Source organism: Crinia signifera, chromosome 2 (genome assembly GCF_055691185.1).
Source record: "Crinia signifera chromosome 2, ASM5569118v1, whole genome shotgun sequence".
NCBI classification, from domain to species: Eukaryota; Metazoa; Chordata; class Amphibia; order Anura; family Myobatrachidae; genus Crinia; species Crinia signifera.
This window is the reverse complement of record NC_139218.1, coordinates 5,776,014-5,793,482: the sequence shown is the minus strand read 5'-3', so window position 1 is coordinate 5,793,482 and position 17,469 is coordinate 5,776,014. Positions and strand designations below refer to the sequence as shown.

The following is a 17,469-nucleotide window of genomic DNA, read 5'->3' as shown; positions in this document are numbered from 1 at the left end:
CTGATGTCCCCTCAGTGATGTACTGTACCCTCCCTGGTGACGCACGGTGCGGTCGGGGTCCTCTGTAAGCTGATGTCCCCTCAGTGATGTACTGTACCCTCCCTGGTGACGCACGGTGCGGTCTGGGTCCTCTGTAAGCTGATGTCCCCTCAGTGATGTACTGTACTCTCCCTGGTGACGCACGGTGCGGTCGGGGTCCTCTGTAAGCTGATGTCCCCTCAGTGATGTACTGTACCCTCCCTGGTGACGCACGGTGCGGTCTGGGTCCTCTGTAAGCTGATGTCCCCTCAGTGATGTACTGTACCCTCCCTGGTGACGCACGGCGCGGTCTGGGTCCTCTGTAAGCTGATGTCCCCTCAGTGATGTACTGTACCCTCCCTGGTGACGCACGGCGCGGTCTGGGTCCTCTGTAAGCTGATGTCCCCTCAGTGATGTACTGTACCCTCCCTGGTGACGCACGGCGCGGTCTGGGTCCTCTGTAAGCTGATCTCCCTCAGTGATGCACTATACCCTCCCTGGTGACGCACGGTGCGGTCTGGGTCCTCTGTAAGCTGATGTCCCCTCAGTGATGTACTGTACCCTCCCTGGTGACGCACGGCGCGGTCTGGGTCCTCTGTAAGCTGATGTCCCCTCAGTGATGCACTGTACCCTCCCTGGTGACGCACGGTGCGGTCTGGGTGCTCTGTAAGCTGATGTCCCCTCAGTGATGCTCTGTACCCTCCCTGGTGACGCACGGCGCGGTCTGGGTCCTCTGTAAGCTGATCTCCCCTCAGTGATGTACTATACCCTCCCTGGTGACGCACGGCGCGGTCTGGGTCCTCTGTAAGCTGATCTCCACTCAGTGATGCACTGTACCCTCACTGGTGACGCACAGCGCGGTCTGGGTCCTCTGTAAGCTGATGTCCCCTCAGTGATGCACTGTACCCTCCCTGGTGACGCACGGTGCGGTCTGGGTCCTCTGTAAGCTGATGTCCCCTCAGTGATGCACTATACCCTCCCTGGTGACGCACGGTGCGGTCTGGGTCCTCTGTAAGCTGATCTCCCCTCAGTGATGTACTATACCCTCCCTGGTGACGCATGGCGCGGTCTGGGTCCTCTGTAAGCTGATCTCCACTCAGTGATGCACTGTACCCTCACTGGTGACGCACAGCGCGGTCTGGGTCCTCTGTAAGCTGATGTCCCCTCAGTGATGCTCTGTACCCTCCCTGGTGACGCACGGCGCGGTCTGGGTCCTCTGTAAGCTGATGTCCCCTCAGTGATGTACTGTACCCTCCCTGGTGACGCACGGTGCGGTCTGGGTGCTCTGTAAGCTGATGTCCCCTCAGTGATGCACTATACCCTCCCTGGTGACACACGGCGCGGTCTGGGTCCTCTGTAACTGGCTGCAGAACCCTAATTACATGCCTGGAGGACCAGGCCCCGTCCAGCCTGTTAGCACGTCTGCTCTCCAATTAGCGAGTGGCCCCCGGTGTGACTAGAACTCAGCAGCGACCTCCTCGCACCAATAAGACAATCCGTCATTTGTGAGGCGTTGTGCAAATATTGCTGTTGGCTGGAACGTGCGGGGAGGGACTTGTTCTGCTAAATTCTGGCACCTCCGTCCGCACCCTCTGCCAGGAGCATGTACTCAGTAACCTCACGCTGACGGCTCATGTATCCACATGTTCTGTGCTCGGACAGGTATGGCGGCGGGATCCTGATCTGTGGGCACAGCTGGAGCTGCTGCCATCTGTGTGTGTGCCAACCTGTGTGGTGATACATGTGTGACCTGCAGCATTCATTGTGTCGACATGGTCATACTGACAGCATACTTGGCTTGTTCACGTTGATCAAAATGATATTCATGTCATTCATGTCGACACACTTGATATGTTAACACGAGTAGAATATTGACAAAATGTCCCTGGAGGTCTAGTGGTGACTGTACCTGGTGCAGCGGCTGCAGCTGTGTCCCCGGGGCCCAGCAGTCAGGAGAAGGTCACTTCTGCCGGGCCCAGTATGCTAATCTGGGATACGGGCAATAGGTCGACATGGGGTTGGGCCGATAGACTCATTAGGTCGACATGGGGAAGGTCAACTGTGAAATGGTTGACATGGGGTTTTTTAATTTTGTTTGGGAGCCGACATGTGCGACAGGCGGTATTTCATGCCCTACCATCCCACTAGGGCGCGGTGGGAGAATACCAGTGTGCCGAGCGCAGCGAACCACGCGGTGGGATGCACTGCTATGTTTTAGTGTCCATGTGAAGTGTTGGGTAAAAAAAAAGCTGAAAAACCCCATGCCGATCTTTTAACTGTCGACCATCCCATGTCAACCTAACCCCATGTCGACCTTCATGCATAGTAGTGTCGACTTAATGCTTGTTAACTTAGTTGTTGTCTATCCAATGATCCATACCTGCTAATATATAACCCTCACCCTACACCTAACCCTCCCTTCCCGCTGCCTAACCCTAACCTCCCCTCCTGCAGCCTCACCCTAACCTCCCCTCCCGCAGCCTTGCCCTAACCTCCACTCCTGCATCCTAACCATAACCTCCCCCCCCAGCCTAACCCTAACCTCCCCTCCCGCAGCCTAACCCTAACCTCCCCTCCCCCAGCCTCGCCCTAACCTCCCCTCCCGCAGCCTAACCCTAACCTCCTCTCCCACAGCCTCGCCCTAACCTCCCCTCCCCCAGCCTCGCCCTAACCTCCCCTCCCGCAGCCTAACCTCCCCTCCCGCAGCCTAACTCTAACCTCCCCTCCTGCAGCCTAACCCTAACCTCTCCTCCTGCAGCCTAGCCTCCCCTCCCGCAGCCTCGCCCTAACCTCCCCTCCCGCAGCCTAACCATAACCTCCCCTCCCGCAGCCTAACCCTAACCTCCCCTCCCGCAGCCTAACCCTAGCCTCCCCTCCTGCAGCCTAACCCTAACCTTCCCTCCCGCAGCCTAACCCTAATCTCCCCTCCCACAGCCTAACCCTAACCTCCTCTCCCCCAGCCTCGCCCTAACCTCCCCTCCCTGCAGCCTCACCCTAACCTCCCCTCCCGCAGCCTAACCCTAACCTCCCCTCCTGCAGCCTCACCCTAACCTCCCCTCCTGCAGCCTAACCCTAACCTCCCCTCCTGCAGCCTAACCCTAACATCCCGTCCCGCAGCCTAACCCTAACCTGCCCCTCCTGCAGCCTAACCCTAACCTCCCCTCCTGCAGCCTAACCCTAACCTCCCCTCCTGCAGCCTAACCCTAACCTCCCCTCCTGCAGCCTAACCCTAACCTCCCTCCTGCAGCCTAACCCTAACCTCCCCTCCTGCAGCCTAACCCTAACCTCCCCTCCTGCAGCCTAACCCTAACCTCCCCTTCTGCAGCCTAACCTCCCCTCCCCCAGCCTCGCCCTAACCTCCCCTCCCGCAGCCTAACCCTAACCTCCCACAGCCTAACCCTAACCTCCCCTCCCACAGCCTAACCCTAACCTCCCCTCCCGCAGCCTAACCCTAACCTCCCCTCCCGCAGCCTAACCCTAACCTCCCCTCCCGCAGCCTAACCCTAACCTTTCCTCCTGCAGCCTAACCTCCCCTCCTGCAGCCTCGCCCTAACCTCCCCTCCCGCAGCCTAACCCTAACCTCCCCTCCCGCATCCTAACCCTAACCTCCCCCCCCAGCCTCGCCCTAACCTCCCCTCCCGCAGCCTCGCCCTAACCTCCCCTCCCACAGTAACCTCCCCTCCCGCAGCCTAACCCTAACCTCCCCTCCCTGCAGCCTCACCCTAACCTCCCCTCCCTGCAGCCTCACCCTAACCTCCCCTCCCGCAGCCTAACCCTAACCTCCCCTCCTGCATCCTAACCCTAACCTCCCCTCCTGCATCCTAACCCTAACCTCCCCTCCCGCAGCCTAACCCTAACCTCCCCTCCTGCAGCCTAACCCTAACCTCCCCTCCTGCAGCCTAACCCTAACCTCCCCTCCTGCAGCCTAACCCTAACCTCCCCTCCTGCAGCCTAACCCTAACCTCCCCTCCCGCAGCCTAACCCTAACCTCCCCTCCCGCAGCCTAACCCTAACCTCCCCTCCCGCAGCCTAACCCTAACCTCCCCTCCCGCAGCCTAACCCTAACCTCCCCTCCCGCAGCCTAACCCTAACCTCCCCTCCTGCAGCCTAACCCTAACCTCCCCTCCTGCAGCCTAACCCTAACCTCCCCTCCTGCAGCCTAACCCTAACCTCCCTTCTGCAGCCTAACCTCCCCTCCCGCAGCCTAACCCTAACCTCCTCTCCCACAGCCTCGCCCTAACCTCCCCCAGCCTCGCCCTAACCTCCCCTCCCGCAGCCTAACCTCCCCTCCTGCAGCCTAACTCTAACCTCCCCTCCTGCAGCCTAACCCTAACCTCTCCTCCTGCAGCCTAACCTCCCCTCCCGCAGCCTCTCCCTAACCTCCCCTCCCGCAGCCTAACCCTAACCTTCCCATCCCGCAGCCTAACCCTAACCTCCCCTCCCGCAGCCTAACCCTAACCTCCCCTCCCGCAGCCTAACCCTAACCTCCCCTCCCGCAGCCTAACCCTAATCTCCCCTCCCACAGCCTAACCCTAACCTCCCATCCCCCAGCCTCGCCCTAACCTCCCCTCCCTGCAGCCTCACCCTAACCTCCCCTCCCGCAGCCTAACCCTAACCTCCCCTCCTGCAGCCTCACCCTAACCTCCCCTCCTGCAGCCTAACCCTAACCTCCCCTCCTGCAGCCTAACCCTAACCTCCCCTCCTGCAGCCTAACCCTAACATCCTGTCCCGCAGCCTAACCCTAACCTGCCCCTCCTGCAGCCTAACCCTAACCTCCCCTCCTGCAGCCTAACCATAACCTCCCCTCCTGCAGCCTAACCCTAACCTCCCCTCCTGCAGCCTAACCCTAACCTCCCCTCCTGCAGCCTAACCCTAACCTCCCTCCTGCAGCCTAACCCTAACCTCCCCTTCTGCAGCCTAACCTCCCCTCCCCCAGCCTCGCCCTAACCTCCCCTCCCGCAGCCTAACCCTAACCTCCCCTCCCACAGCCTAACCCTAACCTCCCCTCCCGCAGCCTAACCCTAACCTCCCCTCCCGCAGCCTAACCCTAACCTCCCCTCCCGCAGCCTAACCCTAACCTTTCCTCCTGCAGCCTAACCTCCCCTCCCGCAGCCTCGCCCTAACCTCCCCTCCCGCAGCCTAACCTCCCCTCCCGCAGCCTAACCCTAGCCTCCCCCCCTAGCCTAACCCTAACCTCCCCTCCCACAGCCTAACCCTAACCTCCCCTCCCCAAGCCTCGCCCTAACCTCCCCTCCCGCAGCCTAACCCTAACCTCCCCCTCACACAGCCTAACCCTAACCTCCTCTCCTACAGCCTAACCCTAACCTCCCCTCCTGCAGCCTCACCCTAACCTCCCCTCCTGCAGCCTAACCTCCCCTCCCGCAGCCTAAAGCTAACCTCCCCTCCCGCAGCCTAACCCTAACCTCCCCTCCCGCAGCCTAACCCTAACCTCCCCTCCGGCAGCATCCCCCTAACCTCCCCTCCTGCAGCCTAACCCTAACCTCCTCTCCTGCAGCCTAACCTCCCCTCCTGCAGCCTAACCCTAACCTCCCCTCCTGCAGCATCCCCCTAACCTCTCCTCATGCAGCCTAACCCTAACCTCCCCTCCTGCAGCCTAACCCTAACCTCCCCCTCACACAGCCTAACCCTAACCTCCTCTCCTACAGCCTAACCCTAACCTCCCCTCCCCTCCTGCAGCCTCACCCTAACCTCCCCTCCTGCAGCCTAACCCTAACCTCCCCTCCCGCAGCCTAACCCTAACCTCCCCTCCCGCAGCCTAACCCTAACCTCCCCTCCCGCAGCCTAACCCTAACCTCCCCTCCGGCAGCATCCCCCTAACCTCCCCTCCTGCAGCCTAACCCTAACCTCCCCTCCCGCAGCCTAACCCTAACCTCCCCTCCCGCAGCCTAACCCTAACCTCCCCTCCCGCAGCCTAACCCTAACCTCCCCTCCGCAGCCTAACCCTAACCTCCCCTCCCGCAGCCTAACCCTAACCTCCCCTCCCGCAGCCTAACCATAACCTCCCCTCCTGCAGCCTAACCCTAACCTCCCCTCCGGCAGCATCCCCCTAACCTCCCCTCCTGCAGCCTAACCCTAACCTCCCTCCCGCAGCCTAACCCTAACCTCCCTCCCGCAGCCTAACCCTAACCTCCCCTCCCGCAGCCTAACCCTAACCTCCCCTCCCGCAGCCTAACCCTAACCTCCCCTCCCGCAGCCTAACCATAACCTCCCCTCCTGCAGCCTAACCCTAACCTCCCCTCCTGCAGCCTAACCCTAACCTCCCCTCCTGCAGCCTCGCCCTAACCTCCCCTCCCGCAGCCTAACCCTAACCTCCTCTCCCACAGCCTCGCCCTAACCTCCCCTCCCCAGCCTCGCCCTAACCTCCCCTCCTGCAGCCTAACCTCCCCTCCCGCAGCCTAACTCTAACCTCCCCTCCTGCAGCCTAACTCTAACCTCCCCTCCTGCAGCCTAACCCTAACCTCTCCTCCTGCAGCCTAACCTCCCCTCCCGCAGCCTCGCCCTAACCTCCCCTCCCGCAGCCTAACCCTAACCTCCCCTCCCACAGCCTAACCCTAACCTCCCCTCCCCCAGCCGTGCCCTAACCTCCCCTCCCTGCAGCCTCACCCTAACCTCCCCTCCCGCAGCCTAACCCTAACCTCCCTCCTGCAGCTTCACCCTAACCTCCCCTCCTGCAGCCTAACCCTAACCTCCCCTCCTGCAGCCTAACCCTAACCTCCCCCTCCTGCAGCCTAACCCTAACCTCCCCTCCTGCAGCCTAACCCTAACCTCCCCTCCTGCAGCCTAACCCTAACCTCCCCTCCTGCAGCCTAACCCTAACCTCCCCTCCTGCAGCCTAACCCTAACCTCCCCTTCTGCAGCCTAACCCTAACCTCCCCTCCCGCAGCCTAACCCTAGCCTCCCCTCCCGCAGCCTAACCCTAACCTTTCTTCCCGCAGCCTAACCTCCCCTCCCGCAGCCTCGCCCTAACCTCCCCTCCCGCAGCCTAACCCTAACCTCCCCTCCCGCAGCCTAACCCTAACCTCCCCTCCCGCAGCCTAACCCTAACCTCCCCTCCCACAGCCTAACCCTAACCTCCCCTCCCACAGCCTAACCCTAACCTCCCCCAGCCTCGCCCTAACCTCCCCTCCCGCAGCCTAACCCTAACCTCCCCCTCACACAGCCTAACCCTAACCTCCTCTCCTACAGCCTAAACCTAACCTCCCCTCCTGCAGCCTAACCCTAACCTCCCCCTCACACAGCCTAACCCTAACCTCCTCTCCTACAGCCTAACCCTAACCTTCCCTCCTGCAGCCTCACCCTAACCTCCCCTCCCGCAGCCTAACCCTAACCTCCCCTCCCGCAGCCTAACCCTAACCTCCCCTCCCGCAGCCTAACCCTAACCTCCCTCCGGCAGCATCCCCTAACCTCCCCTTCCGCAGCCTAACCCTAACCTCCCCTCCCGCAGCCTAACCCCAACCTCCTCTCCCGCAGCCTAACCTCCCCTCCTGCAGCCTAACCCTAACCTCCCCTCCTGCAGCATCCCCCTAACCTCTCCTCATGCAGCCTAACCCTAACCTTCCCTCCCTCAGCCTAACCCTAACTTCCACAGCCTAACCCTAACCTCCCCTCCCCTCAGCCTAACCCTAACCTCCCCTCCAGCAGCCTAACCCTAACCTCCCCTCCAGCAGCCTAACCATATCCTCTCCCTCCCTGCAGCCTAACCCTAACCTCCCCTCCTGCAGCCTAACCCTAACCTCCCCTCCCGCAGCCTAACCCTAACCTCCCCTCCTGCAGCCTAACCTTACCTCCCACAGCCTAACCCTAACCTCCCCTCCTGCAGCCTAACCCCCCCCAGCCTAACCCTAACCTCCCCTCCCACAGCCTAACCCTAACCTCCCCTCCCACAGCCTAACCCTAACCTCCCCTCCCGCAGCCTAACCCTAACCTTCCCTCCTGCAGCCTAACCTCCCCTCCTGCAGCCTAACCCTAACCTCCCCTCCCACAGCCTAACCCTAACCTCCCCTGCCGCAGCCTAACCCTAACCTCCCCTCCCTCAGCCTAACCCTAAACTCCCCTCCCGCAGCCTAACCCTAACCACAGCACCCCAATTCCAGTATTGGGGGAGCCTTCCATTTACTGTATGTAGATGAAGGTGGTTGGGGGATATGTGGCGCGGACGTTCCCTACGCACCAGTCACCGTAAATGGTGTTAGTATTATGTGACAGGATCATGGTATAGAACCTATAGGAAGTGTTAGTATTATGTGACGGATCATGGTATAGAACCTATAGGAAGTGTTAGTATTATGTGACGGATCATTGTAAAGAACCTATAGGAAGTGTTAGTATTATGTGACGGGATCATGGTATAGAACCTATAGGAAGTGTTAGTAATATGTGACGGGATCATGGTATAGAACCTATAGGAAGTGTTAGTATTATTATGTGAGGGGTTCAAGGTATAGAACCTATAAGAAGTGTTAGTATTATGTGACGGATCATGGTATAGAACCTATAGGAAGTGTTAGTATTATTATGTGATGGGATCATGGTATAGAACCTATAGGAAGTGTTAGTATTATTATGTGATGGGATCATGGTATACAACCTATAGGAAGTGTTAGTATTATGTGACGGGATCATGGTATAGAACTTATAGGAAGTGTTAGTAATATGTGACGGGATCATGGTATAGAACCTATAGGAAGTGTTAGTATTATTATGTGAGGGGTTCATGGTATAGAACCTATAAGAAGTGTTAGTATTTTGTGACGGATCATGGTATAGAACCTATGGAAGTGTTAGTATTATTATGTGATGGGATCATGGTATAGAACCTATAGGAAGTGTTAGTATTATTATGTGATGGGATCATGGTATACAACCTATAGGAAGTGTTAGTATTATGTGACGGAATCCTGGTGTAGAACCAATAGGAAGTGTTAGTATTATTATGTGACGGGATCATGGTATAGAGCCTATAGGAAGTGTTAGTATTATTACGTGATGGGATCATGGTATAGAACCTATAGGAAGTGTTAGAATTATTATGTGACGGGATCATGGTATAGAACCTATAGTAAGTGTTAGTATTATTATGTGATGGGATCCTGGTGTAGAACCTATAGGAAGTGTTAGAATTATTATGTGACGGGATCATGGTATAGAACCTATAGGAAGTGTTAGTATTATTATGTGATGGGATCCTGGTGTAGAACCTATAGGAAGTGTTAGTATTATGTGACGGGATCATGGTATAGAAGCTATAGGAAGTGTTAGTATTATTATGTGATGGGATCATGGTATAGAACCTATAGAAAGTGTTAGTATTATGTGACGGGATCATGGTATAGAAGCTATAGGAAGTGTTAGTATTATTATGTGATGGGATCATGGTATAGAACCTATAGAAAGTGTTAGTATTATGTGACGGATCATGGTATAGAACCTATAGGAAGTGTTAGTATTATGTGACGGGATCATGGTATAGAACCTATAGGAAGTGTTAGTAATATGTGACGGGATCATGGTATAGAACCTATAGGAAGTGTTAGTATTATGTGAGGGGTTCATGGTATAGAACCTATAAGAAGTGTTAGTATTATGTGACGGATCATGGTATAGAACCTATAGGAAGTGTTTGTATTATTATGTGATGGGATCATGGTATAGAACCTATAGGAAGTGTTAGTATTATGTGACGGGATCATGGTATAGAACCTATAGGAAGTGTTAGTATTATTATGTGATGGGATCATGGTGTAGAACCTATAGGAAGTGTTAGTATTATTATGTGACGGGATCATGGTATAGAACCTATAGGAAGTGTTAGTATTATTATGTGATGGGATCATGGTGTAGAACCTATAGGAAGTGTTAGTATTATTATGTGACGGGATCATGGTATAGAACCTATAGGAAGTGTTAGTATTATGTGACAGAATCATGGTATAGAACATATAGGAAGTGTTAGTATTATTATGTGACGGATCATGGTATAGAACCTATAGGAAATGTTAGTATTATGTGACGGGATCATGGTATAGAACCTATAGGAAATGTTAGTATTATGTGACGGATCATGGTATAGAACCTATAGGAAGTGTTAGTAATATGTGACGGGATCATGGTATAGAACCTATAGGAAGTGTTAGTATTATGTGAGGGGTTCATGGTATAGAACCTATAAGAAGTGTTAGTATTATGTGACGGATCATGGTATAGAACCTATAGGAAGTGTTTGTATTATTATGTGATGGGATCATGGTATAGAACCTATAGGAAGTGTTAGTATTATGTGACGGGATCATGGTATAGAACCTATAGGAAGTGTTAGTATTATGTGATGGGATCATGGTATAGAACCTATAGAAAGTGTTAGTATTATGTGAGGGGTTCATGGTATAGAACCTATAGGAAGTGTTAGTATTATTATGTGACGGATCATGGTATAGAACCTGTAGGAAGTGTTAGTATTATTATGTGACGGGATCATGGTATAGAAACTATAGGAAGTGTTAGAATTATTATGTGACGGGATCATGGTATAGAACCTATAGGAAGTGTTAGTATTATGTGACGGGATCATGGTATAGAACCTATAGGAAGTGTTAGTATTATGTGACGGGATCATGGTATAGAACCTATAGGAAGTGTTAGTATTATTATGTGACGGGATCATGGTATAGAACCTATAGGAAGTGTTAGTATTATTATGTGACGGGATCATGGTATAGAACCTATAGGAAGTGTTAGTATTATTATGTGACGGATCCGCTGCTTTCCTGCGCATATTGTCTTTTGTTATATCTGGGACTTTACCCCGGCAGGGCCACACACGTTCCGGTGGGGGATGACCAGTCCCAGCACATAGAGCTGACCCAGGACATAGCTCGGATCTTCAATAACCGATACGGCGAATTCTTCCCCATTCCCACAGCGCTGATGGGTAAGTAAGATGCCCAATTCCTGGGATCGTTGTGGTCTATGGCGCAGGGTGTACAGGCAGATGGCGGAGCATGGACTGGGGACGGTGAGAGAATGTCACATTTGCTCTGATTGGCCACACACATTGCAGGTGGGATTGCGGTGACCATACTGTTGTTGCCATGGTTCAGGCACACGCTAATCCTATGTGTCTACAATATTATGCCAGCAAGGTGGTGGGGCAGGGGGTACAGCCGGAATGTGAGACCCTCTGACATGCAACTGCCAAAGGGGGATCATTATACACAGAGGAAACGTCCTCGTACCTCATTGCTGCACCATGCACCCCGAAATTCCACGCCAGGTCCTTACCATAAAACACTAGGACACATAACTGTGCTGAAAAATCCCAGATTTCCGGATTGGAAAACTGAGGGACTACAGACGCTACGCTGCACCAGGGACTGATGTAAGGCGGTTCTTAGTTGGGGCAGCGGGCGTAGAGAGCCGGTGGCAGGTGTATTTAAATGCAGCTTAAGCTCGAACATCCTGCTGCGCAGCTGCATAACCTGGTTGTCAGGCCAGGGTTAGGATTAGGCTGTGCGGGCTGGGGGGGCTAGGCTGCATGAATAAGGGCTAGATGTTTAGGATCCAGATAAGTTGTGGAGATGTGAGTGGGTAGATATGGGGTTGGGTGGGATGGGCATGTGGGGAGGTCTGACTTACGTGGCACTAACCCTAATAAATTCCAGGTCTCCACACAACACAAATTCAGACACGTTGTGGTTATTATCTGTGCCCCCACACATAGGGGGCTGAACAAGTGATGGCTACTTCTGATTGGTTGTACTACTGCCCCACCCCTGCTGTGCTGCATCACCCAGCCCTAGAGGAGCAGCCCCAAGGTGGGAGGGGGAAGGGTCAGATCATACAGTACATAGGAGGTACTGCCGCACCTTACAATCGGGAGATGATCTGTGCTCAGAGAGGTGCTATGAAAATGATAATGTGCTTTGGAATCAGAGGGATTTAACCTAGTGTCTTACATCATGTGCACGGCGCTGTGTAATTATGTGTCGGCTGTGAGGAGGAATGCTGACACATACTGTATCATCATTTCTTACAGGCAGCTCCAAAAAGATAAAGTCCCTCCGCAACCCCTCTGTAAAGATGTCGAAGTCGGACCCCCAAGTGCTGGCCACTGTGCGGCTGATGGACAGCCCGGATGATATCACAATGAAATTTCGCAAGGCCATCACGGATTTCACCTCCGAGGTGACCTTTGACCCTGAAGGGCGACCAGGTGTCTCCAACTTGGTGGCCATCCACAGCGCCATGACAGGCCTTTCGCCTGAGGATATCATTCAGCAGAGCAGTGCGCTAGAGACTGCGCAGTACAAGATGGTGGTGGCGGACGCGGTGATAGAGAAACTGACACCGATCCGGGAGGAAATCCAGAGGCTCAGGGAAGATACGGGGTTTCTTGTGGATGTGCTAAACCGTGGGGCTCAGAGAGCCAGGGAGGTGGCGGTTCCTGTGTACGATGCCGTCTGCCACTTGGTGGGCTTAAGATAAAACGGTACTTGTGTAGTTTCACGGCGCCAGCATGGCGCCTTGCTACTTCCGGGTGTACGCTCGCCACAAAATATGTCCAAAAAAAAAACTTATAACTTAACTCCATGCCAACATGGATAGTTCATACCTCCACTATCCATGTTGGCATGGAGTTGATTTTAAATAGCGTGGTGAGCGCAGCGTGGGCGAGCGAAGCGAGCCCCGCAAGGGGACTCAGATGCACGGCGCAGTGAAACTACACAAGTACCGATAAAACTGTCACAGGAGCTGGCAGGGGTGGTTCCACCATGTACACTCCGGCCTGGATCCTCGGCGACCAGCAGCAGTGTTTGGTGAACATGGGCCTAATTCGGTCCTTATAGTCGTATACAATTGTTGTGTAAGGGGTGTCCATAAACGCTCCCATCAGTACGATGACTTCACACGCTGCAGCCTATGGAGGGCCAATAACCCATGATACCACATGCTGCAGCCTATGGAGGGCCACTACCCCATGATACCACATGTTGCAGCCTATGGAGGGCCACTAACCCATGGTACCACATGCTGCAGCCTATGGAGGGCCACTACCCCATGATACCACACGCTGCAGCCTATAGAGGGCCACTATCCCCATGATACCACATGCTGCAGCCTATGGAGGGCCAATAACCCATGATACCACACGCTGCAGCCTATGGAGGGCCACTACCCCATGATACCACATGTTGCAGCCTATGGAGGGCCACTAACCCATGGTACCACATGCTGCAGCCTATGGAGGGCCACTAACCCATGATACCACACGCTGCAGCCTATGGAGGGCCACTAACCCATGATACCACATGCTGCAGCCTATGGAGGGCCATTAACCCCATGATACCACACGCTGCAGCCTATGGAGGGCCAATAACCCATGTTACCACATGCTGCAGCCTATGGAGGGCCACTATCCCCATGATACCACATGCTGCAGCCTATGGAGGGCCACTAACCCATTATACCACATGCTGCAGCCTATAGAGGGCCACTATCCCCATGATACCACATGCTGCAGCCTATGGAGGGCCAATAACCCATGATACCACACGCTGCAGCCTATGGAGGGCCACTACCCCATGATACCACATGTTGCAGCCTATGGAGGGCCACTAACCCATGGTACCACATGCTGCAGCCTATGGAGGGCCACTAACCCATGATACCACACGCTGCAGCCTATGGAGGGCCACTAACCCATGATACCACATGCTGCAGCCTATGGAGGGCCACTAACCCATGATACCACATGCTGCAGCCTATGGAGGGCCAATAACCCATGTTACCACATGCTGCAGCCTATGGAGGGCCACTATCCCCATGATACCACATGCTGCAGACTATGGAGGGCCACTATCCCCATGATACCACATGCTGCAGCCTATGGAGGGCCACTAACCTATGGTACCACACACTGCAGCCTATGGAGGGCCACTAACCCCATTATACCACACGATGCAGCCTATGGAGGGGCCACTAACCCATGATACCACATGCTGCAGCCTATGGAGGGCCACTAACCCATGATACCACACGCTGCAGCCTATGGAGGGCCATTAACCCCATGATACCACATGCTGCAGCCTATGGAGGGCCATTAACCCCATGATACCACATGCTGCAGCCTATGGAGGGCCACTAACCCATGATACCACATGCTGCAGCCTATGGAGGGCCACTAACCCATGATACCACATGCTGCAGCCTATGGAGGGCCACTAACCCATGATACCACATGCTGCAGCCTATGGAGGGCCATTAACCCCATGATACCACATGCTGCAGCCTATGGAGGGCCATTAACCCCATGATACCACATGCTGCAGCCTATGGAGGGCCACTAACCCATGATACCACATGCTGCAGCCTATGGAGGGCCAATAACCCCATTATACCACACGCTGCAGCCTATGGAGGGCCACTATCCCCATGATACCACACGCTGCAGCCTATGGAGGGCCACTAACCCATGGTACCACATGCTGCAGCCTATGGAGGGCCACTAGCCCATGATACCACATGCTGCAGCCTATGGAGGGCCACTACCCCATGATACCACATGCTGCAGCCTATGGAGGGCCACTACCCCCATGATACCACATGCTGCAGCCTATGGAGGGCCAATAACCCATGGTACCACATGCTGCACCCTATGGAGGGCCACTATCCCCTTGATACCACACGCTGCAGCCTATGGAGGGCCACTAACCCATGGTACCACATGCTGCAGCCTATGGAGGGCCACTATCCCCATGATACCACACGCTGCAGCCTATGGAGGGCCACTTACCCATGGTACCACATGCTGCAGCCTATGGAGGGCCACTATCCCCATGATACCACACGCTGCAGCCTATGGAGGGCCACTTACCCATGGTACCACACGCTGCAGTCTATGAAGGGGCCACTAACCCATGGTACCACATGCTGCAGCCTATGGAGGGCCACTACCCCATGATACCACATGCTGCAGCCTATGGAGGGCCACTATCCCCATGATACCACATGCTGCAGCCTATGGAGGGCCACTAACCCCATTATACCACATGCTGCAGCCTATGGAGGGCCACTATCCCCATGATACCACATGCTGCAGCCCATGGAGGGCCACTATCCCCATGATACCACATGCTGCAGCCTATGGAGGGCCACTATCCCCATGATACCACACGCTGCAGCCTATGGAGGGCCACTTACCCATGGTACCACATGCTGCAGTCTATGAAGGGGCCACTAACCCATTATACCACATGCTGCAGTCTATGAAGGGGCCACTAACCCATGGTACCACATGCTGCAGCCTATGGAGGGCCACTAACCCCATGATACCACATGCTGCAGCCTATGGAGGGCCACTAACCCCATGAAACCACACGCTGAAGCCTATGGAGGGCCACTACCCCATGGTACCACATGCTGCAGCCTATGGAGGGCCACTAACCCCATGATACCACATGCTGCAGCCTATGGAGGGGCCACTAACCTATGGTACCACACGATGCAGCCTATGGAGGGCCAATAACCCATGATACCACATGCTGCAGCCTATGGAGGGCCACTTACCCATGGTACCACACGCTGCAGCCTATGGAGGGCCACTACCCCATGGTACCACATGCTGCAGCCTATGGAGGGCCACTAACCCATGGTACCACATGCGGCAGCTTATGGAGGGCCACTAACCCCATTATACCACATGCTGCAGCCTATGGAGGGGCCACTACCCCATTATACCACACGCTGCAGCCTATGGAGGGGCCACTACCCCATGGTACCACACGCTGCAGCCTATGGAGGGCCACTAACCCATTATACCACACGCTGCAGCCTATGGAGGGCCACTACCCCATGGTACCACATGCTGCAGCCTATGGAGGGCCACTACCCCATGGTACCACATGCTGCAGCCTATGGAGGGCCACTAACCCATTATACCAAATGCTGCAGCCTATGGAGGGCCACTAACCCATGGTACCACACGCTGCAGCCTATGGAGGGCCACTAATCCATTATACCACACGCTGCAGCCTATGGAGGGCCACTAACCCATTATACCACACGCTGCAGCCTATGGAGGGCCACTACCCCATGGTACCACATGCTGCAGCCCTGTTATCCCTGTCCATCTCCTCCCGCCTCCTATGTGATCTCATATGGGTGGATACAGCCAGCATTCCATCATCTGAATTACTGTAACACCACTGTCTCCACCCCATGTATGACCCTCAAGCTGTCACTCACCCTGTGCCTGCTCTGGTCGGCTAATGCATGAGTACCAAAATCTATGAAGGAACATGTGGAAGATCTGCCAGACATATACTGTAGGATAAATTGCTCCTTAAGATCTGCCAACAGTCCATGTTTTCCAGCAGCACGTTTGAAAATGTGACTTAGTAATGACTACACCTGTGCAGCAGCTAGGGGTCTGGGAAACGTGACCGTTAGGAATGACTGGACCTGTGCCCCAGCTAGATGGTCTGGGTAATGTGACAGTAATTACTGCACCTGTGCACCAGCTAGGTGGTCTGGGGAATGTGACCGTTAGGAATGACTGCTCCTGTGCCCCAGCTAGAGGGTCTGGGAAACGTGACGGTAATGACTGCACCTGTGCCCCAGCTAGAGGGTCTGGGAAACGTGACGGTAATGACTGCTCCTGTGCCCCAGCTAGAGGGTCTGGGAAACGTGACGGTAATGACTGCACCTGTGCCCCAGCTAGAGGGTCTGAAAAATGTGACAGTAATACTACACCTGTGCACCAGCTATGGGGTCTGGCAAATGTGACTGTAATAACTACACCTATGCACCAGCAAGGTGGTCTGGGGAATGTGACAGTAATAACTACACCTGTGCACCAGCTAGGTGGTCTGGGGAATGTGACAGTAATGACTGCACCTGTGCCCCAGCTAGGAGGTCTGGGAATGTGGCAGTTAGCTGGTGCACAGGTGCAGTCATTACTAGGAGGTCTGGGAAATGTGAACTTGTTAGAAATTGAGGAGCGGTTTGGCCACCCCTGCTGTAGGATATAACCATATTACAGATTTCTCTGTATGACACTCTATAGGCCTACATCCCCAAAATGAATGGTATTTAAAATAATAATAATTTGGTTGCAGGTTGTTATAACTGATTATTTCATGGCTTATTTTTTCCAATAAACTTGATTATTTTTGTAAATGACATCACTGTTTTCAGGATAATCCACTTTAAAGTGATTTTTTGTTTATTGCTATTTCTGCGATTTTAGTATATGATGTTCTCCTAAGCGTTGCAGCGCCTGTACAGTGACCGGGTCTTTATTACAGGACTATTATATTTTATCTAACAGACATCGTCCTATGCTGAGGTGCAATGTGTTATATGGGGTGCCGGACGGCTCCCCGACAGTCAGTACTCCGACGTCAGAATCCCGACTGCTCGCTCGTGGGGGTCCAC

The 17,469-nt window shown here is 54.4% G+C and overlaps 1 protein-coding gene across 1 annotated transcript in view; it reads left to right on the top strand.

Moving 5' to 3' along the window:
• The window catches only part of WARS2 (tryptophanyl tRNA synthetase 2, mitochondrial), a 30,826-nt gene extending 13,612 nt beyond the window's left edge, over window positions 1–17,214 (top strand). Inside the window, exons 5-6 of the mRNA XM_083171483.1 lie at window positions 10,848–10,966; window positions 12,071–17,214. Of these exons, the coding sequence (XP_083027609.1) occupies window positions 10,848–10,966; window positions 12,071–12,519 (568 nt within the window). The 3' untranslated portion in view covers window positions 12,520–17,214. The remainder of the gene's footprint in view (window positions 1–10,847; window positions 10,967–12,070) is intronic.
• The last annotated feature ends 255 nt before the right edge of the window (window positions 17,215–17,469 follow it).